Here is a 22866-nt window from a genome sequence, read left to right as displayed (position 1 = left end):
AGTGGGTGGGGGGGGTATTAGTTCCTTCTTCTGTTTTAATATTTTTAAGGGTGAAGCAATTATTTTTCTTTTGCTAATGTGGGATCAGGGATGGAATTATTTTTTATGAATAATTTGAGAAAATGTTAAATATTGCCAAATACGTAGTTTATATTCCTCGTTAGTTCTTCATAGATCCCGATAGTATATCAAAAATTTCCGAAGGAAAATAACAAATAAAAAGAAGATATATTGAATCCAATTGTAAACTCAGCCATTTCTTTGCCAATGTCTTTATATGATATTCTTCTCAACGATAAAGTAGTAAGAGGACATTCCCAAAATAGAATAGCTGCAAAATAAAAAGTTTCAGTGGTAATCCAAATATAAATGAAATCTTCTTGTGTATATCATTAAATTCACTAAGCATTAAATGAATGTTTGTGTTGAAAAAATAATTTGTTTATCTGCTGATTTTTTTTTTATCAAACAAAGAAACTACTAATTAAAGAATCAAACCAAGACTGTTTAACATTCTTCCACTGTTTATTATTTTCATAGGTTATTAATCCAACTAATTTTCTTACAGATTATTTTGGAGTCACTTTCAATAGAAATACTGTAAATTTTTCTTATAAATGATTATTTTCAATGGCTCAAAACATTCAATGTATAGTTTTATGAGGTGGGGATAGTTTTACTAAGTGAGATTAAATAATTAAGAATGGTTTCATGAGATCAATGTGACCTACCTGCCAAATGAACATGTAAAAGGAGAATGCTGCTGAATTGTTCATAACATCAACGGATCTAGAACGAAACCATAGAGCTAAAGCAAGCAAACAATGACCTACCACCTATATACAATGAAACATCACATTGCATTACAAACAAATAATAACTTGAATGCAAACATCTTAACACACACATTACATTATAAAACAAATTAAGACAGAGTTTTCCTCCACCCATGGTGAATGGGATCCATTCACCGAGGAGCGGGAGAGAGCGGTGGGTACCGGGAGGGCATTTTAGAACATAATAAAACCCTAGGAGGGGTTTGTGAATCCTAAGATGGTGGGTGAACCATCCTCTATGGGTGGAGGAAAACTGTCCAACAAATTATAAGTAAAGTTGCACACAAACACATTGCATTACGTAGGGGAAAGTTACTTACACTGGCGAACTTGCTAAATAAAGTAGAAGCAGTAGAAGCTCCTACTATGATAGCAATTGCATATTCTATTAAAAGAACATTGACGCCAACAAACAATGCCTGCTCAAATGAATAACAAACATGTTAGGTTGATATTTTATTCTCATATTCATTATTTGGGGAAAACTTGCTTGCCCAGAACAAACATGAGCAAAATAATAACATGGGAAAAATATGAAACAATGACGTAGATGATTGCACATTTTATTTTGATTTATACAGTTATGTAAACTAAGATACTTGTATCTAATTTTTATACATTACCAACCTTTAGTGAACTAATAACAAATAGAGAGAACATGTATTCGATATTATGTCTTTCCTTTTTCAAAGACAACAAACTATATCCTATAATTTCCTAGATGGAGGGAAGATGACACATCCAATGGTCTCCACTTTCATATACTTATCCAAAAACAAATCTTCAATAACCTAATATCCTGGTTAAATTCAGGCATATTTTATGCAAATAAAACTGTTTGGTTGTAATCTCTTCCTTCCAAAATAAGATCTTACTTTTCATTTTTCAAAAACAAAGGGATGCAAGTCAGGCACATGTATAAGAAGAAAGATCTGGCCCCTAATTTTTACCACATGGCAGGCTAACTGAGCATATCCAAATTATTGAATGGGTATACAACACCATGTACTGCTAAAATCTCAGAATGTTGCCCCAAAATATTATAGTCCACATGTACTGCTCATTTCTTTTTGTATTTTTGACATCTAGAATCTTTGAAAAATTAGTGTCGGTTAACCATTTTTGACACAAGGCAAAGTACACTTGACCCAAATTTAAACATAATCAAGGAAGAGTTGGGCCACCTCTATGTGAAATTTGGGGCCCCACCAAATTTGTCTCATAGTAGATATTAACCCCAATCTATGTTCGGATGCAGGTTTACTGACTGCATATGTAATAATAAAAATAATGATAATAATATTAATAACATAACAATAACCAGATTATTATTATTATTATAGTAATATAATAATAAATATTATTACTATTATTTGTCATTCTTTAAGGACATTAAAACCAAGTTGGTTGTTCAAAATAATCCCTTTTATCCCATAATGATCATTCCCAGCACAAAGCTTAAGGGGTGATGGTTATGGCACTAAAAAATAAGTTTACTTTCCAATCTTACCCTCCCTCCCCTACTTATTTGAAATCTCTTAAATGAGTGGCAGTAACTAATGCAAGAGGTCCAATGGTAAACTTAATAACAAGTCAAACAAAAAGTCATTACCTAATCTAATTTGAAAGACGGATAAAAAATTGCCCAAAACGGGTAAGACTATTTTTGTCAAACAAAGAGAGTGTTACTTGGTATTCATAGATTATTTAGCATCCCTGAACCTTTTAATTTTGCTCTCTATGTAATGCCTACTTCATAAACAAAAAAGGACTGAGTTTATTGCATCTTAGCCATATAGTCATTAATTGTGCAAGAGGTTATTTCACACTTGTATACTTGGAGTGCAAGCAAGATTTCCACTTACTTTTTGTCTTCCGTGTTCAGTGCTGAAAGTTTGTATGCCATTCTCTTTGTCTCCTTCTGTATCTGGTATATCCTGTCAAATGCCACAAAATTGACAACATATAAAGAAAAAATTCTTTAGAATTTACTTTCCTAACTATAAAAAATAATAATGTAGTGAATATTGTAAGACATTTTCTGTACGAGAGTGAAGACACCCCATTTTGTGACCCTGGGGGACGCACAGAGCAATGATAAAGTTCAGTCTTGGAATTGTGTGTGCGGCGTAATTTTAAGACAAAAAGCTTCCTTGACCTTAACCAACTTGGTACCCTCCCTCAAAGCGATTTCAGAAAACTATTCTAAAAAGACCAAACTGACCCTGAAAAAGGGAAGTTACACACACTGATTCACCCCCTCCTCTCAATGTCAAGGCCGATTCAACAAGTGGTATCAGCACCACACTCAATGACAAATTAATTTAAAAAACTGAGGAATCCAAAGGGATGTAATGGCTTCAGGAGAAGGGTCTTTATCAAGAAAGGAACCGCACTTCGATGGCACAAATTTCATATTATGGAAGAAGAGAATGGCATACTACCTGGGTTTCTAAGGTTATGAAGTCTGGGAGTCTGTGGTGAATAGATACATTGCCCCATCTACACCTTTTACTGACACTGAAGAAAGGAATAATAGTTGAGCAATTAGAAGGCATCGAATGCTATCTCCAGTGCACTACATAATAGTGAGATGGCCAAAATGATGAACTGTAAGTCAGCAAAGCACATGTGGGACAAGCTGATAAGCATCCATGAGGGAGATCACAAAATCAAAAAGGCCAAGTTGTAGATTCACCTAGCCCAATTTGAAAGTCTGAAGATGACAGTTGAGGAGGACATTGGAGGCCACATGCTCAAAGTGAATGAGGTTGTCAATTCCATCAGAGGATTGGGTGAGACTGTGACTGATTTTGCAGTTGTTCAGAAAGTTCTCAGATCATTGCTTCCAAGGTTTGGCCCAAAGGTTTCGCCAATAGAGGAGGCAAAGGACCTTGACATTGTTTCTCATGATGAGATACATGGTACTCTTACTGCATATGAAATAAGGATTGATAAGGGTAAGGCCAAATCAGATGACAAAGATTTAAGTCTCTCAAGAAGCTTAAAATAAATGAGAACTCAGATGTGGAGATCAGAAGCAATGACGAAGGGGAAGCAAACTTTGTTAGAAAGCTTACCAAAGGAAAAGGTAAATACAAGGGTAAACTCCTCTTTAAATGCTTCAAATGTGGAGCAGTTGGGCATTTTGCTTCCAAGTGTCCTCACAGGAAGAAAAACACCAGTGATTATGAGAAGCCTAAGGAGAACACGAGGTACAAAAGAAGTCTACCAATCTGAGAAGCAGGTTAAAGAAGAGAAGTCTCATTTCCAGAAGAATCAGTGACTCATCAGAGATTGACTCAGGTGATGAGTCTGACGGTGCATTCAGTGAGGCTCTGTTTATGGCTTATGAAACAAAGGACAAAGAAAATGAGGTCAAAGACAGTTGAAACTAAAGAAGAAGATGAGTTCAAGGCATAGTTGTCAAGGCATTGCCTAGGTGTCCAGGCGCCTTGGTGGTGTCACCTTGATTTTGGACCCTCTCCAATGCCTTGGGTCGCCTAGACGCCGTAACAACTATGGTTAGAGGTTGAATTAATCTGAAAGCTGAGCGCATATCTACTCTGGATGACTTAGATTAAGAAAAAAGGAAGAACAAGAAACTCATAAAACTCCTCAAGGAAAACAATGAACAATTCAAGTCACTCAAAGAGAAGTTTGAAGAAGCTCATCAGGCTACAGAAGAATTAGAAAACAACTATCTCTGAAGGTGACTGAGTGCAAGAGACTGATGGAGGAAAATACTGTTCTCAAGGCACATATAAAGGAGCAAGCAATTAGTAGTAAGTGATCATCATGAGATGGAAAAGGAGTTGGATGTGTTGAAAGTAAAGGTAGAAGAAATGAAGAAGACAGATTTGTCCACCACTTGCAGTGAATAGTCAGATTTCTCAACCTCAAGCTCAGAATAACAATGTGGTAGATGAAATTTCCAGTGTTCAGAGACCAGCAGGAGTCAGGTTTGGTTAGGGTTATGACCCAGATGAGTCATCCAAACAGGGACAGTAAAAATAAACAAACAGGCACAGCTGCAAATCTTGTGATGGTTATTGAGAAGTGAACATCCACTGTTCCAATGCAAAAGAATGTCAGCAGACAACAGAAAGGAAAACAGTTTGTGTTTGCTCAAACAGGAGGAACCATTGATATTGGCAGAAGAATGATACAAGCACAGACTGAGGAGTTGCAGAGAGCATTTAGAAGAGAGAGAAACAAATACAACTCTACTCAAGTCAGTCAACAAAGGCCAGTCAGAGTGGATGGTTAGAGTGCATACAGCAGATGGGAGAGTCCTCCAGTGAGATAGAACACTTTCTTTCCAGGCTACTGCCACAAGTACAACACATATGGCCAAAAGATAGCAACCTGTAAGTTAAATGTAAATTAAGTGAAATTTGTCAGTAGAAACTCATTAGCACCTTTGTTGGAGAATGATATTAAATGTTCTAGATGTGGAAATCTGTGAAAATCTTGGGCATATAACCAGGGAATGTATGACAGACTAGAGGTACCAGCATAGAGAAGTGAGATAGGTGGCTACTGTAGTGCAAGGTAGAAGAGAGCTAGAAAGACACCAAAGTGGCAATCAAAAAAGAAATCCCTTAGTGTAAGAAAAAAGGTATGGGTAAAGAACGGAAGTGCTGAAACTGAAGATACTTCCCTTGTAGTTCAGACAACTTTCAAGGCTCAAGAAAGATCTGTTCCATGGATACTTGATAGTGGCTGCTCTAGCCATATGACAGGTGACAGGAGTAAATTCATTAAGCTCAATCAATATGAAGGAGGGTTTGTGAAGTTTGGCAACAACGAGTGTGCCTACATTGTGGGGAAAAGGACTGTCAATCTAGACAATGGAAGAGTAAAGACTACTGATGTGTAGTATGTAACCAGGTTGAAGCACAATTTACTGGGTGTCAGCCAAATCTGTGATAAGAGACACAATGTGACCTTTATGAAGTCTGGTTGTGAGGTTAGACATGTAGGCAATGTGCAGGTTATTGCAGCAGGAACAAGAACATCAGGAAATTTGTACACTTTGACAGAGAGTACAGATGGATCCTGTTTGATGGGGCAAGAGGAAGAACAATGGTTGTGGCATAGAAGGTTCGGCCACATTGGTTTTGACACCTTAGTCATAATTACATCCAAGAAAGTAATCAAAGACATTCCCCAGTTGAAAAATCCCTCTAGTCCTACTTGTGCATCTTGTCAGGAGGGAAAGCAAACCAGAGGACCTCACAGAGCAAAGGAGCACTACTCAAGGAGGCCATTGGAGCTTGTTCATACAGAATTCTGTGGGCCAGCAAGAACTTAAAGCATCAGTGGTGAAAGATATTTCATTCTTTATTGATGATTATACTAAAATGACCTAAGTTCAGTTCATGAAACACTAGTCTGAGACACTAGACAGGTTTAAAGTCTTCACGAATCAAGTTGAGAATGAGACAGGGACAAAAAAATAAAGTGACTGAGATTAGACAAAGTAGGTTAATACACATGGTCTGAATTTGATGCGTACTGTTTTGAGTATGGCATTAAAAGACGGACATCAGTTGCTAGAACACCTCAACAAAACGGTATTGCATAATGAAGAGCAAGACAATACAGGAAATGGCCAGAACAATGCTAATAAGCAACTTAGGTAGAAGATTTTGGAAACAAGCAATGCACACGGCAATTCACATGCAGAACAGGTGTATGCTCAGACCACATGAAGATAAGACTCCATATGAGTACTGGTTCAAAAGGAAGGCAACAGTAAAATATTTCAGAGTTTTTAGTAGCAAATGCTACATCAGAAGGACTGAACAGAACTTGGGCAAGTTTGATGAAGCTCTTTTTCTTGGCTACTCTGTTTGCAGTAAAGCCTATACATGCTACAACAGAAGGCTGGGAAAATAGTTGAGAGCTCTGATGTGATAATTGATGAAAAGAGCAGCAGCCCAAGAGATAGTCATTGTAGAATATCATTTTGATGAAGTCCTCACCGATGAAAATGATAAAAGTGACAATGAGCAGCAAGACAGGAAAGAGGCTGACAACTATCAAATTGTGAGGAAGAAGAAGAGAGAAGACACAGAACAGGATAGTGGAGAAGAATCACCCACAAGGTCAAATCATTAGTGATCCTACCACAAGAGTTCAGACTAGATGAATGAAAGAAAAAATGTCATTGGCACCAAATGGATCTTCCAAAACAAGTTGAATGAGGAAGGACAAAGTGTTAAGAACAAAGCAAGGCTGGTATGCAAAGGGTATGCACAAGTGGAAGGCATTGATTTTGAGAAGACATTTGCACCAATTGCAAGGTTGGAGGCTATTCATATACTTCTACCATTAGTTGTATACAGGGGCTTCAAGATCTTTCATATGGATATTAAATCAGCATTTTTTTAATAGAACTCCGGAAGAAGAAGTCTACATTGAACAGCCTGACGGGTTTCAGCTGCGTGAAGATCCCTCCATGGTATGCAGGTTGAGGAAGGCTTTGTATGGACTTAAACAGGCACGTAGAGCATGGTAATCCAGATTGGATGCATACTTACATCAATTAGGCATCAAGAAAGGAATGGTTGACAGTAATCTCTACATCAGGGCAGTTGACACCAGTCAAATAATTATGGTTGTATATGTGGGTGACATAATATTTGGGAGCCAGAAAGACTAGTTGTGGAAAGATTTTGCTGATCGGATGCAAAGAGTTAAGATGAGTACGTTAGGAGAACTATTTCCTTGGTCTGCAGATAAGTCAATTGAAGGAAGGAATTTTCATTTCTCAGACCAAGTATGTGAAGGAGATGTTGAAAAAGTTCTCTACGGAAGATTGTGAACCAGTGAGCACGCCCATGAAGACTGGATGTAAACTGAGTGAGGACGATTCACCATCAGTGGTCACACTATGTACAGGTCTATGATTGGTAGCCCATTGTACTTAACAGCCTCTAGGTCGGACATATTGCAAGAAGTGTGTATTTTAGCCCAACCCCAAGGAAAGTCATGTTGCAGCAATTAAGAGGATCTTTAGATACCTCAGGGTAACTGTAGTACATTGGTTGTGGTAACCAAAAGCATGTCTTTTGACTTGAAAGCCTACTCATATGCAGATTGGGCAGGCTGTGTTGATTAGAGAAAGAGCACTAGTTGAGGTGCATTTTACTTGGGAAACAGTCTTGTTACCTAGCATAGTAACTTAGTAAGAAACAGGAGTCAATTTCCATGTCCATAGCTGACGCAGAATACATTGTGGCATCTACATGTTGTACTCAGATCTTATGGATGAAACAAATATTGAAAGATCTGAATGTTAAGCAGACTTAGTCAGTTGCCATATACTGTGATAATACAAGTGCGATTAAAATCTCCAAGAATCCTATTATGCACTCAAGAACGAAGCACATTGCCATCCGTTACCATTTCTTGAAAGAGAAGGTCAGTACAAGTGAGATAAGTTGGATTACATTTCCCACAACAGAACAAATTGTAGATATTTTCACCAAGCCACTTCCCAGGGAGACGTTGGAAAGGCTTCGTCAGAAGATGGGTGTAGTTGCATTCCTTATGTACTAATGTGCATGGTGGTGCATTGGGATAGGGGGAATATTGTTTGTTTGATATTTATAGCCCCCTTAGTGCATGGGAGAGAGTTCAATTTGAACTGCAGTCCTTTGGTATTGTCATCAAAGGGGGAGAGATGCTTCGTCAAGTCTTTCTCCATCACATTATAGGATAGGAAGATGCAGTGGGCACTCTTATAGTTTTGAGTTTTTTGCAATCATACTATGTTGCCAACAATGCCAAAGGGGGAGATTGTTGGAGATATTGGCAGTGTAGAGGTATTGTACAGTGTTGAGCAATTCTGATGATGATGAGGTGTTGTCATTGTTGGAAACACTTTTCCGGATGTTTGTGAGTAGTGAAAGGAAGCAAGTATGGAAGTGTACAGGTTAATGGCGTGGCAGATGATGTGTAGGTCGCACATGCCAGTGATGTTGATGATGTGGCAAGGTGATGTGTTGTGGCTTGGTGGCAACACAGATGGCATGGGTGTCGTGCATGTGGCTGCACATGGCTGCCTTGCTAGCAGCCCAGCCCAAGCTGTACAGCTCAGGAGCTGGCCACCGCGTGCATAGGCAGCAGGCCTTGCAAGGGCCATGGGCGCATGTATTGCTGTGGGCCAGCAAGTGCAACACATGCCACGGGCCGACCCAGCTTAGTCAAGTGTGCATCATGTGTTTGACCGAATGCTCCAAACGGCCAAGAAGAGGTGCTCTAAGTAAGTTGTTGCATCTGACATACAAAAGTCACAGAATGCTCTCTCCTCGGGTCTTTGGCACACTTAAAAATTAATAAAAGGTAAAGACATCGTTCTGGGCGTTCTAATTAGATGGGTGCACTGGAGTAGCATATGCGCGCAGTCACAGGATCCGCGTTTGACGCGGCCAATAAAGATCAAACAGCTACTGAGAGGCCACGTGTCTAGATCTCGATAGAAACGACGAAAGCAACACATGCTTGAGGTGTGGATGGGCAATGTTAAAGATTCCCAAGCGAGGTCCGTGGTTCGTCGAATACTGAAGTCTTGATATGTCGTACCCTACTTAATCATTTGCGCGATTCTGTGGTTCACACGCAAAGGCTCTGACGAGATTGATTCTGATCCAAGCGTCCAGAGCAGTCCCCACGATCTGGAGCTCACCCACGACCGTTAAATGCAGAATATTCCAATCTAAGCACTGAGATCTCAACTACACTTTCGAAGCATTATCTGACGGCCCTGGTGCGAGCCACTGATCGTGACAAGCCCATTTGTCATGACGGTGCTTCTTTGGCTCAATCTGAGCCCTCCATCTGCCAGGTCTGATGGCCAAATTTCAAATTGCGATTCTGAGCTTAATTTGAGGCCTTTTTTGCCCCAGTTTTTTGTAGTATTCTCGTAATTTGAGCCAGAACACAATAGAACGTCTGGATAGGCAGTGAAAGCATTCTATGAACTAGTTTAATGGTGTTTTCAATTCTTTGATCACAAGGGTCATCCGGGTTAACAGTGGTTGATTGTTTTGCATAGTTCAAGCCTCCAAGAAGCTGAGCAAGGTGGAACAAGGGGAATATAGCTTAGGATCTTCCCTTTGGATTGCACACTGAGGTAATCTGCTCACAAATCCTTATTGTTTAGACTATGCTGTGCTTCTGTGCTGATAAACCTAGTTCAGTATTGTAAGGGTGGGATTTGTAATTTGAATATTCCATTACATTGTAAGGGCTATCGGGTGGGTGTCTGGTAGGATTTTATCATGTTTGTTGCCATATTTCTTGTAAGATCAAGAACAGAAGCAGGAGGGTCTCCTAAACTGTTGTAGTGGTTGAATTGAGTAGTATATCAAGCAAATATGAAACCCTACAGGGGTATTGCTCCATGGATGTAGGCAAATTGCCAACCACGTATATTTGGTGTATGTGTGCCTAAATTGCATATTATAAGTGTGTTTGTTTGTAGAGTGGGTGTGCACTTCCTGGTAGCCTGGCCATATAGTGGTTGCGAGGCAGGATTGCATACGATTGTGTCTGATTGGTAAAATTGGTCAGCACCAACCAGTCTATGTTTATAAGGTTATACTGCAACAGTTACCGTACCAATAGACAGTTTGAAAAAGGGAAAGTTTTTTTACATACACTGATTCACCCCTCTCAATGCTGAGGCCAGTTCAACAATAGTTGATTTATTTTGACAATGGTGCTTGACCACCTAATTAAGTTTTTGGAAGTAGCTCATTTAGTGTTTGTATCAAGAGGGAAAATATTGATTCTCTTTTCTTATTTTGCTAACTCTGGAATGCACATGTATTGTTTTGGTGCATGACAACCACCAAAGAATAATCTACTACATGGCAAATGCTAATCCTTTTATTAGAGAAGTGACATGGAGCGCATTCAACATCGTTACATTTCTTTTAAGGCCTAATTCAGTTGTTACATGTTAATTAATTAATGTTTATTTTGGATCAAAATTCTAACACTAGGTTTTGCCAAAATATTTTTATGGTTATTTAATTATAAAAAAGAGGGTGGGCCATGGCATAACGGTAAGGTTGCTCCATTGTGACCTAGTAGTCGCAGGTCCGAGTCGGGAAACAGTCTCTCCGCGAAGCGGGGTAAGGCTGCGTACATTATGACCCTCCCCAAACCCCACAGTGGAAGGAGCCTCATGCACTAAGTACACCCTTTTCTATTTAATTATAAAAAATAATAAAAAAATCTTGTATATTAATAGATCTACATCACATAATCAACATTGACTCTAAATATATCAAAAAAATGCACAATGTGAAATAACGTATTTTGTTTTAGATTTCTGTGAACTGCAAATGAAGGGAGAAGATTTAAAGTTATATAGGTCTTCTTTCTTTTCATTAATCAATAAAATGGCTTCAAATATATCCTAAGCTTTATAAATAAAATGAATGGCCAGGCACAATATAATGACTAACTAAAGCTCTCAATAAATAATAGAAATTTACCTTGAATATAAAGATAGCAATAGAGTGTACACACATTATAACTGTTGTAAGTATCACTGGCTTTGTAATCACAATTGACCTTCCAAGTAAGTATCTCTGCAAATTTGTTAATAATTATCATTAGAGTTTCTCCACCACACACACACACACAAGAATTTTAAAATTATAATATGTGATAGTGGGTAAAAATGAAGATACCTGCGCATGTATGAAGCTAGGGATATAAACAGAGAACATGTCTATAAACATAAGGCAGACTGCTGCAAGTACGGGATTTTTTTTCCATCTGAGAAAAGGAAGCTAATTAAAGAAAAAGGAAAGACAAAAAGTTAAACAATGAATTCTATTGTCACAAAAGCATAAATATGTTATTCTTTTAAAACGAACATATAGGGAAACTTTAATTTGGAAAATTGTGTACTTGACAAACATTCTCATGGTAATAAGAAAGCAAACTTTAATCTGTATTTGTTGATCTTGTTTTCAAATATAAGAGTTATCATAGATTAAAAAAAAATGAAGATTATACTTTAACTTGGTGGAAGTTTATTTATTTTATATATTAATTTAAATTTAAGTAAGAAAGATTTATTTTTCTAATAAATAAATCAGGACGTTAATCTTCCTCATCCCTCGTAATTAACTCAAATAAGCCTGATGCAGTTATGCGCAGGGTTACAGGGATATTTATGTAATTTTTTTTAATCTTGTTGAAGTTAGATATGTTAGTAGCAATGAGGTAAAATCTGAATTAAATTTTATTTCAGCTTTGGAGTTTAATTATGAAACTTTATTTCTTTTCTCTTATATATGGAAGCATGACTATCGAAGAAAGTCAGATTTGAAGAATGGAATGAACTCAGATTTTTGAGTTACCTCTCATTTCTTTCTGTTCCTTTCTTTCCTCTCCTCTCCATCAAGTGCAACCCATGCTTTCCCTTCTCTTTTAGTTTTCTTCTTTCTCTATTACTGATATTCGATCTATATTTTTTTTCCCAGTTCCTGCAATAAGTTCCACGAAGCGAGGGTTGATCTTCCTCTTTCCTCTCCTGCTTCTCTTAAGATTCTGGAAGCTAGTCCTTCTACATCCAGCGACTTCAACCCCCAGTCCCTCCCCCCAAAACCATCCATATCGTAAAAACCATGGCTGAAACCACTTCTGAGCTTACACTTACTGCATGGGATAATTTCAGAATATCTTTATCTGTAGAAAACCTAGGACCTATAACTGGTAACTTTAGAGAGAAGAGAAGAAAGATATTGAGGGAGAAGAAGAGAAGGGAAGCCAATTATGTTAGCTCTCAGTAACGTGAGAGTAGTCTCTTCTCCCTCTGTCTTATTTATAATAAAATCAATAGAAAGTTACATTAGAAAAAGGAAACTAACTCCATATCAGCCAATGAGAGAAAAAAGGAAACTAATCTAATAAGAAAACTAACTTAGACTAGGAAACTGACTCCTAACAATTAAAGACATAAAACAATAAAGGAAACCACAATGGACTCAACCACAATAGGGACACCCCCCCTATCGTGGTACACTTCTCAACATTATCAATTTACAGTTTGTTGGATCGATTGGGTATCACTTGGAATTGATAGGGTTGGGGATTATCATCATTGGCCTGAAATCCTGAGTCGATTGGTGTTAAATCGACTGAGCTCTCTGCTCTCTTGACCTAAGTTTGACAGGGTACCTTTGGTTCTGCCGTGAATGATTTTCTATCGAAGAATAAGAAGACTCATTCTTCTAAAATGCATATAAGTCCTTGATTCCTATAGTTACATAAAAGGCCCCCTTTCTGAACTTTAGTTTGATCTTGTCACTTCAATTTATTTACCAGAAAAACCCTTTCCAAATTCTATTTTAGTATATAAACATTGCATCCTTTTTATTCCTTTGATACAACCACTGACTTTAGGAAGACAATCTTCCCATCACAATACACCATGAAGTTGAGGATAGACTATCTAGTGGGTCCAGTCCAACCATCACACATCACAATAACTCCACAGGTCTCCCATGCAAGGTTTAATATGTCAATGTACTCATCAAGCTCCTACTTTTGCTGAGGCAAATAGAAATTCATCAATTCCCAAGGAGTAGACCCCTTCTAATGTAGATCCCAGCCCCATTCATGGGCTGATATACAATCAAAGGAAGAAGATCCAGTCCAGCCAAGACCAATCAGCTCGAGCCTAATCAGTCCCTAACTTTGGGACAGAATTGGACCAGCCAATTTGTCTTCATCAAGCCGTTTCAGCAGCAGCTTATAAGCAGCTTCTCAGCAGTGGCTTGTAAGTAGCTTCTCAGCAGCAAGTATCTACTACTATTTTGGTTAAGCCCTCACTATATATAGAGGCCTTATTGTAAGTTTTAAAGAATAGAATGAATAAAACAAATGAAGCTTGCTTTTGCAAACCATTGTCCTGAGAAAGGTTGAGAGATCAACTGAGAGAGTTGAGGGTGAGAGACCCACGGCTGAGACAGCCCTCTATCCCCATTACCCTTCTATCCCTCCATCTTCTCTTCTATGGAATTCCGTGAATACTGGAGTGATCACAGCCCAACCTTTATTTATAATATTGAAATCATATGACAAGAATACAACTAAGCAATGTGGCACTAAAACCCATATTACAACACTCCCCCTCAAGTTGGTGCATACATATCAAACATGCTCAACTTGCTAATTATAGGAAAAAATAACTTAGGACTGATTCCTTTGGTGAGGATATCAGCCAACTGATCACTAGACTGGATAAATGGGATACAGATTAGCCCTTGCTCCAACTTTTCTTTGATAAAATGCCAGTCAATCTCAACATGTTTGGTACGATCATGTTGAACCGGATTGTGTACAATGCTGATTGCGGACTTGCTATCACTAGAGTCGCATAGGACGATCAGTAACCATCCCCAAATCTTGAAGCAGCCCCTTGAGCCAAAGAAGTTCACAAATACCCTAGGCCATAGCTCGGAACTCAGCTTCAGCACTAGATCGAACTACAACAGCTTGCTGTTTTGCTTCTCCAAGTAGTTAGGTTTCCTCCAACCAATGTGCAAACCTGGATGTGGATTTCTTATCATCAGGACTGCCAGCCTAATCTGCATCAGTGTATGCTTCTATCCGGAGGTGGCTATGAGGAGAGAACAAGATTCCTTTTCCAGGAGATGACTTAAGGTAACGGAGAATTCTATACGCTGCTTCCAAGTGAGAAGAGTGAGGATCATGCATGTATTGACTGACAAGGCTTACAACAAATGTGATATCTAGCAAAGTATATGAGAGGTAGATTAATCGGCCAACTAACCTTTGATAACTGCCCTTGTCCACAGGGTCGCCGTCCTTACTCTTCAAATGTGTTTTGGGCTCAAGGGGGGTATCTGCTGGTTTACACCCAAGCATCCCTGTCTCTTGTAACAAATCTAAGGTAAATTTCCTTTGAGAGAGAGATATGCCCTTAGCTAAATAGGCAACCTCAATCCCTAAGAAATACCTTAATCTACCCAATTCATTAACTTCAAACTCGGTGCCCAAATAAGCCTTCAACTTCTGTATTTCCTGTGCATCACTATCTATGATCACTACATCATCAACATAGACAATCAGCATTGTCACTTGCTGTCCTACCTTCTTCACAAACAACATATGATCAGCATTGCTCTGCTGATACCCATAAGCATAGCCTTATGGAACCGGCCAAACCAAGCCCTAGGTGACTGTTTTAGACCATACAGGGCCTTCTTCAGTTTACATACCTTTCCTTGAGTTTTTGAAGAAGTAAAACAAGGAGGTATCTCCATGTAGACATCTTCTAGATCTCCATGCAAGAAGGCATTCTTCACATCAAGTTGTTGGAGTTCCCATCCTCGATTCACAGCACAAGAGATAATAACCCGTACAGTATTCATCTTTGCTACAGGAACAAATGTCTCTTGGTAGTCAACACCTTGGGTTTTAGTAAACCCTTTGGCAATAAGCCTCGCCTTATATCTCTCCACTAAGCCATCAGCCGTGTGCTTCACTACAAAGACCCATTTGCAACCAACAGGTCTTTTTCCAGGTGGAGGACTCACCAAATCCCAGGTCCGATTTTTTTCAAGGGCATGCATCTCTTCATTCATCGCATCCTTCCATTTCTGTTCGACTATAGCCTCCCGCCAGTTGTTAGGGATGGAAACAGAGGATAAAGAAGCTATGAAGGCATGGAAAGCAGGAGTTAGTGAGTTATATGACACAAAGTTGGAAGTAGGGTGCAATGTACAACTTCTCTTTGATTTCCGAACAGCAATGGGTAAATCAAGACTGGGATCAATAAAGGGCTTACCAGAAATCTGACTAGGAGCAAGACTTGGAGCAGGAGCAGATGCCGATTGAGTAGGATCAGTGGTGGTGGTCTCTTTGTATAGAGGGCCATCCAAAGGAAAATCAGTTCCCCGAGTGTACACAATTTTTTCTTGTTGTAGCTATCCCACTTCTTGTTCTTGACTAGTAACCCCTTCTTCGAATTCAACAGAGGTATCCTTTATAGTAGGTATTTCAATGTCTAGAGGAGCAATCAGCGGGACCTCTTCACCACTTATAATCTCCCCCTGCAGAGGTTCCGTCTGTTTAAAGTAAGCTTCAGACTCCCGGAACACTACATCCATAGTGACAAACACTTTCCTGGTAGGAGGATGATAGCATTTATATCCATTCTGGGTAGCAGAAAGAAATATGCATCACAGTCCCTTAGGATCAAATTTTCCTTGTACATGATGATTCCTGGCAAACACGACACAGCCAAAGACTTTGGGAGACACAACAAAGGTTGATTTCCCATAGAGCACATCCAAGGGGCAGCGACCATCCAAAGCACAGGAGGGAAGCCGATTGATAAGCTATGTAGCTGTAAGAACAGCATCACCCCAAAAGCGAGGAGAAACAGCCATAGTGAACATAAGAGAACGAGCAACTTCCAAAAAATGGCGGTTCTTGCGTTCAGCCACCCCATTTTGAGCGGGAGTGTCAACGCAAGAGGTTTGGTGAATGATCCCATGGCTGTCCAAATAAGACCGAAAGGCATCGTCCATGTACTCCTTTCCATTAGCGGACCTAAGAATCTTGACCTTGGGATCGAACTGTGCCTTGACCATCTTATGAAATAAAGTGAAACAGGTCAAGACGTTACTCTTACTTTGCATCAAATATATCCAAGTCGTCCGACTGAAACAATCAATGAAAGTGACAAACCACCAAAATCAAAAGCTAGACACACAATGGGCAGGGCCCCATACATCAGAATGTATCAAACCAAAAGGATGCAAGCTTCTATTGTCAGAAATGGGAAAAATACTCCGAGTTTGCTTTACCAAAGTGCAAGCATCACAAGAAAAATTATGTTTATTACATCTCTTCATCAAACTACGAAATAAAGCAGACAAAACACTAAACGGTGGATGGCCCAAACAACGATGCCAATTATTTAATTCAAAGAGTGCAGAATCAAAATCAAAAGATGCAGGCAGAGATGTCAAAGCTGCCCGGGAACCGTCAGGCATGTACAGACCACCAACCACCTTACCACATGCAATCGTACTGTCCGTTTCCAAGTCCTGAAATAAACAATGGGTTGGAAAAAATGTTACTTTGCAGTTTAAATCCTTAGTTATGCTACTAATGGAAAGCAAATTAGTAGTAAACTTCGGAACATGTAACACAGATGAAAGGGTAAGAGATGAAGAACACTGCATAGATCCCTTTCCCGAGATAGGAGAAAGAGACCCATCAGCAATTCGAACCTTACTGTGACCAGATAAAGGAAAATAAGTGGAATAAAAAGAGGAAGAACCGGTCATATGGTCGGTTACCCCTGAGTCAATTACCCAAGAATCGGGCATGACCAAGGTGCAATTCCCACCAAATGAAATAGCTGTGGAAGAAGGTGTATTGGGATTAGTAGGCAGAGATAGAGCCGAGGCAGCCATTGGAGGAGATACAGATGTCGAAGAAGATGAGTCCAAACGAGTCACCATAACCCGCAAATTTTGCAAATCCTCCATAACCTGTGACAGAGAATGATCAGGTTGATCCTCAATACTTGCTTGATGAGCACGGGTATTATCGGACCGATTGGAACCACCCCTATCACGGCCGCGAGTGTCTGTCGGGCGACCATGAAGTTTCCAACCGCGGTCCTTCGTATGCCATTCCTTCCCACAGTAATCGCATTTAATGGGAGGGCGATCACCAGATGACCGATCAGTGGTAGCAGAATGGGAAGACCCCCCACGGACAGACTGTGACCCAGAAATAAGAGCCGATCTCTCTTGAGTAACTGGGTGAACCATGGCTGTTCGTCGACTGTCCTCAGCCGAAAGGATCGCATAGGCCTATTCAAGAGGAGGGAGAGGTTCCCAATTCAAAATATTTGACCGGATATGATCAAACTCAATATTCAACCCTGCCAAGAAATCAAAGACGCATAAACCATCTTCCCACTTGCGGTAGGCCGTGGCATCAACATTAGTGGTGGCAATGAAGGTGCCCAGAAAATCCAACTATTGCCACATCGTACACATGGTATGTAATACTGAGAAAGTGTTAACTCCATCTGTTTGGTAGAATGAATTTGTTGACGGAGTTCATAGCATTGGGCAGCATTCCCAACTTGAGAATAAGTATCTTTGGCCGTCTTCCATATTTTCGCAGTCGAGTCGAGAAGAAGGTACCGCCCAACAATGTCTTGGTCCATAGAATTAACCAGATATGACATGACCAAGAAATTAAAATTCATCCAGCAATCCTGTGCAGAACCAGTCTCTGTAAGCCTGACCATGGCGCCCATGATGTAGCCAAACAAGCCACGGGAACCAATCGCAAATAAACAGGAACGAGACCACATAAAATAATTGCTTCCATTCAACTTGATGGTGTTCACAGGAAACGGAATAAAATCACGTTGCGAAACCATCAGATCCAAAAGAAGCAGAGGTGATCTCCGAAGTGTCAAGCATGGTGGCTGGAAAAAAATCGCAGAACTCAAAAAAACAAGGCCTCCAAAATTAATTAAATCATATGGAGGGAAAAAAAGGACCCTTGGTGGGAGTCAACTCACCACCAAGGGTGGGAAAAAAATAACAGCAAGGTGAGGGAGACCCGCTCGCGAAAAAGAAAGGAAGACGAGAGGTGGGGGGCTGGCGGTGGAGGCTGAAGAAGGGGTAGGCCCTGGGAGGGCTGGTGGAAGTGGCAGAAGGGGTGGGAGGGCCTAGCGGGAGAAAAGGAAGGGCCATCGGAGGTGGCGGACGGTGGCTGGTGGTGGCGGAGGGCTGGCGGAGGTGGAGGAGGCTGGTGGTGGTGGTGGCTGGCCTTAGGGCAGAAACACGAAGGAGAAGAGAGAGAGAAGAAAGAAAAAAAAAGGTGAAAAGTTTTAATTCCCATATCCCCGGAATATTGTTGGCTCTGATGCCATTTGGAATTCCGTGAATACTGGCTTGATCCAAGTGATCACAGCCCAGCCTTTATTTATAATATTGAAATCATATGACAAGAATACAACTAAGCAATGTGGTACTAAAACCCATATTACAACATCTTCTATCTTCTGTTTTATTTGCTGATTTGTTCCCTTAATCTGAAGTTTATTGATTGAGATCAAGATCCTACATGGGGTTAGATCATTCATGATTTAACCTTACATTAAATTGGTATCAAAGCTATAACGGAAGGCTCCACTCCAAATCCTATGGATACTATCCTAGAAAAGTTACAGCAAATTTCTGACAGGCTGGCTGCAGTAGAAGCTTCACAGGCCCAACAGGCACAACAAACGCAGCAATCCAATACCAATGCCACTGGTAACCGTGCCCCTAGGCTTGCTCTACGACCATCAAGGCGTGTGAACTACAATGATCTGTACGAAGATGAGGAGGTGATCCAATAATCACAGCCATTGAATCCATTCCGGAGATGTTGGTGTGTGAACCACAGCTTGATGATGATTGGGTTGTTGATGCTGTCTTTGAAGGAGAAGAGTGTGAAGACATCCTGGATGATAACAATGACATCTGTGAAGTTAATGTTGAAGTTCCAGTAATTTCTATCGTCATGAAAGAGTTAGTCCTTGATGTTCCGAATGCCAAGGCTTACATTGAAGAATTTAAAGCAAGCAAAGTTGAGGCAGTGGATGATGTGGAAGTTGAACACGTGGAATTTGTTATTCCACCAAAGTACTTTGAAGAACGAACTCCACACATTCTAGATTACATCTGTATGTTCAAGGAGCTGCAAGAATATTTGTATGGACAAAAATTTGACATTCACCACACCAAGTTTACCCCTACCATCTTCAAAATTCGACCTCGAATTTTTTCTAAGAGGGGGAGAGTTGATGTAGATCCCAGCCCCATGCATGGGCTGATATACAATCGAAGGAAGAAGATCCAGTCCAGCCAAGACCAGTCAGCTCGAGCCTAGTCAGTCCCTAACTTTGGGACAGAATTGGACCTGCCAATTCGTCTTCATCAAGCCATTTCAGCAATAGCTTGTAAGCAGCTTCTCAATAGCGTCTTGTAAGCAGCTTCTCACCAACAAGTATCTACTACTATTTTGGTTAAGCCCTCACTATATATAGAGGCCTTATTGTAAGCTTTGAAGAATAGAATGAATGAAACAAATGAAGCTTGCTTTTGCAAACCATTATCCTGAGAAAGGCTGAGAGATCAACTGAGAGAGTTGAGGGTGAGAGACCCACGGTTGAGACAGCCCTCTATCCCCATTACCCTTCTATCCCTCCATCTTCCCTTCTATCTTCTGTTTTATTTGCTGATTTGTTTCTTTAATTTGAAGTTTATTGATTGAGATTAAGATCCTGCCAGGGGTCAGATCATTCGTGATTTAACCTTACATTACCTTCACTCTTGGACAAGCCCTCCTTGTAGTGTCAAGCATTGCCTGATAGTATGTTTCCTGAGCTGCATTCAGTAGGATACTATGGTAGATTAAGAACTTGGAAACAGCATCACGAAGTTTTGCTTTCATATTACTGATGTAGATCAAAATATGAAGAAAAAAGGTAAAAACACTGTTCACAATACTGATTACGTGAACAGTGTCACATCCAATATTTGCCTTATTTGGGAATGCTTTTTAGACGATCTTGTGGGCTCATCAAGTGGAGAAAGCTTCTATCCTAATGCTGCCAAAGTTTACTTTCTATTTTCATATTTAGAAAGTAGGCTTAAGTTTCTATTTCCTTAAATTTCTAATTTCGGTTTGTTATTATTTTTATTTTGTTCTCTTACATAGAAGTTTCTATTTTGATGTATGGCAGCTAGATTTTATATGAAGTTTCTATTTTATAAGTTTTATGAATTAGTAGTTTCCTTTTCTAGATTTATTTAGTTTCTTAATTAGATTGAGACTGGGCTTCTTCGTAATTAGGTTATTATAAATAAGAGTATGAGGCTGAGCAGAGAAGGGTAGAGATTGAAGAGAAAAGAGTAATCGTTAAAGCTATGAGATGCGGAAACAGTGAGAGACCGTGGGTGAGAGGCCCTGGGGTGAGAGAGATGATCCTATCCCCCCTTCTATACCCCCTTCTTCTTCTTATCCTTTTATGTTTCTTCTTTCATGTGTAAACCAAAAAAAAAAAGCAATAAAGTTTCAGTTATATTCAATTTGTTCTTCCTTATTGTGTTGATCCTGGCTGCAATCGATCTCTCACTGGTTCTTCCCTGGTTCGAGGTCGACTTTACATTAATTACCCCAGGCTTGCTTTATAGTTCTGTGTCTGGTATCCTACTGCCTATATACTAGAGGATCCTGCTGAAGAAACTCAATGGGATCCTCATCTGGGGGTGGGGGTGCTCTCACACTCTGGGATCTCCTAAAAGGCAAATCCCCCTGCCTCTGCTTCTTCCTCCTCTCCCCTGTGGACCTTGCATCTGATCCAGCTGCTCTAGAACCAGAGCCACCTCTTCGTGTCTCACAGGCTGTTTCATTTCAACAGCCTGCAAAATTTTGTACCTTGGTAATGAACTTATAGACTAGGTTGCATAGGGCAATAGGTCTATAACCACTGAAATAGAAGAGTGGCTACCCTCAGGTAGAAAACAAATAAAAGTGGAATTCAGTGAGTGGGGCATGCTAGAGTGGGCAGAAAACCATTGATCCACTACAGTTCAATCCCCACCAGATCCCAAGAGGTCATGAAGAAATGATCATTAAACCCATCCCGGACCAAGGGCTTTTCTATCTGGGAAAGAGAACACCCCTTGAGAGTTAACTAGTCAAACGACCTTGGAATTGGACTAATTTTTTGCCAAATTAGCTTACAAGTCTATGCCATTGAAAAGTACTTAGAAAGACCTTTCCAACGCATCAAGAATCGTCATGCTAGACTCCTCTTTTTGGGGCTTTTTGAGGTTGGATAAGCTCCAATCTACTCCACTTGGACCTATATACGTCTAGGTACATTGCCAACTATCCAAAAGTCGTTTTGGATCAAATAAAATGTGAGGAAGAGAGTGGATCAAACACCTCTTTTATTGGTATAGCCACCTCATACTTCCTCTTGACACCCTTGATTTCTTTGACTTTTGTATCTCATCCAATAACATCCAACAGTTTTGGGAAAATTGATCTCAAAGTTCGAATGCATTCTAGAAAATCAACTTCCTGCCTTTCTTGTCGTAGCTATAAACAAACCTAAACCCTCACTCTTCATTCATTTGAAAACCTAGTTGAAGAATCTACTATAACATATTAAAGTTTCAGATTCATTATTGGGCTTGTCTTTTTCGGGTTATAAGCTTGAAAATAAGAGTATCTCACTATTCCCCTTAACCAGGTAGCAGCAGTATACCCAATTTGATTTCTTTAATTTCTGATATTTTTCTGTTTTAATGTTGTTTCTGAATTCTATTACTTTCATATATTTATCTTGCATATCTTTTAATATTCTCTTGTAAGAAGAGGCTTCTACTCGTAGTTTCCTTTTTCATTGCTTTCTAATTTTGTATTTCAGAAACTCTATAAAATTGTATGAATGAGCCATAAATCTCAAAACGATTTAGATGAATGAAAGGTTCTGTGGACACTACAAGTTGCTGTTCAAGTTTGAATACCAGTCCATCAAGTCCAGTTGAGGAGGAGATCTACAGATCACACCTTTCTATCTACCCTGCGGAATCCTTTATTCTGGAGATATCTGGCAGAAAGTTCAAGTTGATAGAACACTTCATCCATTCATCAACTGAAGACACCCTTCTAGTATAATGTTAACTATATCCCTCCCTGCTTCATTCTACAGTAGTAGTTTCAAATCCATCTAATGGCTAGAAACCTCTGTGCCAATAAGTTACTAAATCCGTGTTTGAGTTTCTAATTTTGATTCATAGCCATTACCTGCTTTTAAGCCATCAACTGTGACTGGGTTCTTGAACTCTATGGTCTCCTTATCATCTACACCCTCGATGGAGATTTGAAGTCCATCAGATTAGCCAATTGGGAGTTTGATCTGCTTCTTCTT

At 39.7% G+C, this 22866-nt stretch overlaps 1 protein-coding gene across 2 annotated transcripts in view; it reads right to left on the bottom strand.

Moving 5' to 3' along the window:
- Window positions 1-241: 241 nt before the first annotated feature.
- Window positions 242-22866, bottom strand: part of LOC122657820 (probable homogentisate phytyltransferase 1, chloroplastic) — a 40645-nt gene continuing 18020 nt past the window's right edge. Inside the window, exons 7-12 of one of the 2 annotated variants that reach the window (XM_043852613.1) lie at window positions 11552-11653; window positions 11354-11449; window positions 2702-2773; window positions 1153-1255; window positions 732-832; window positions 242-331 (exon numbers count right to left, since the gene is read on the bottom strand). In XM_043852613.1, coding sequence (XP_043708548.1) covers window positions 290-331; window positions 732-832; window positions 1153-1255; window positions 2702-2773; window positions 11354-11449; window positions 11552-11653 — 516 coding nt within the window. In that variant the 3' untranslated portion in view covers window positions 242-289. Of the gene's footprint in view, window positions 332-731; window positions 837-1152; window positions 1256-2701; window positions 2774-11353; window positions 11450-11551; window positions 11654-22866 lie in introns of both variants that reach the window. The other variant, XM_043852612.1, reaches the window with a different exon arrangement.

The sequence above is a fragment of the Telopea speciosissima genome, chromosome 4 (genome assembly GCF_018873765.1).
Source record: "Telopea speciosissima isolate NSW1024214 ecotype Mountain lineage chromosome 4, Tspe_v1, whole genome shotgun sequence".
NCBI lineage: Eukaryota > Viridiplantae > Streptophyta > Magnoliopsida > Proteales > Proteaceae > Telopea > Telopea speciosissima.
Note: the sequence above shows the minus strand (reverse complement) of the source record. Positions and strands in the feature narration are given on the sequence as shown.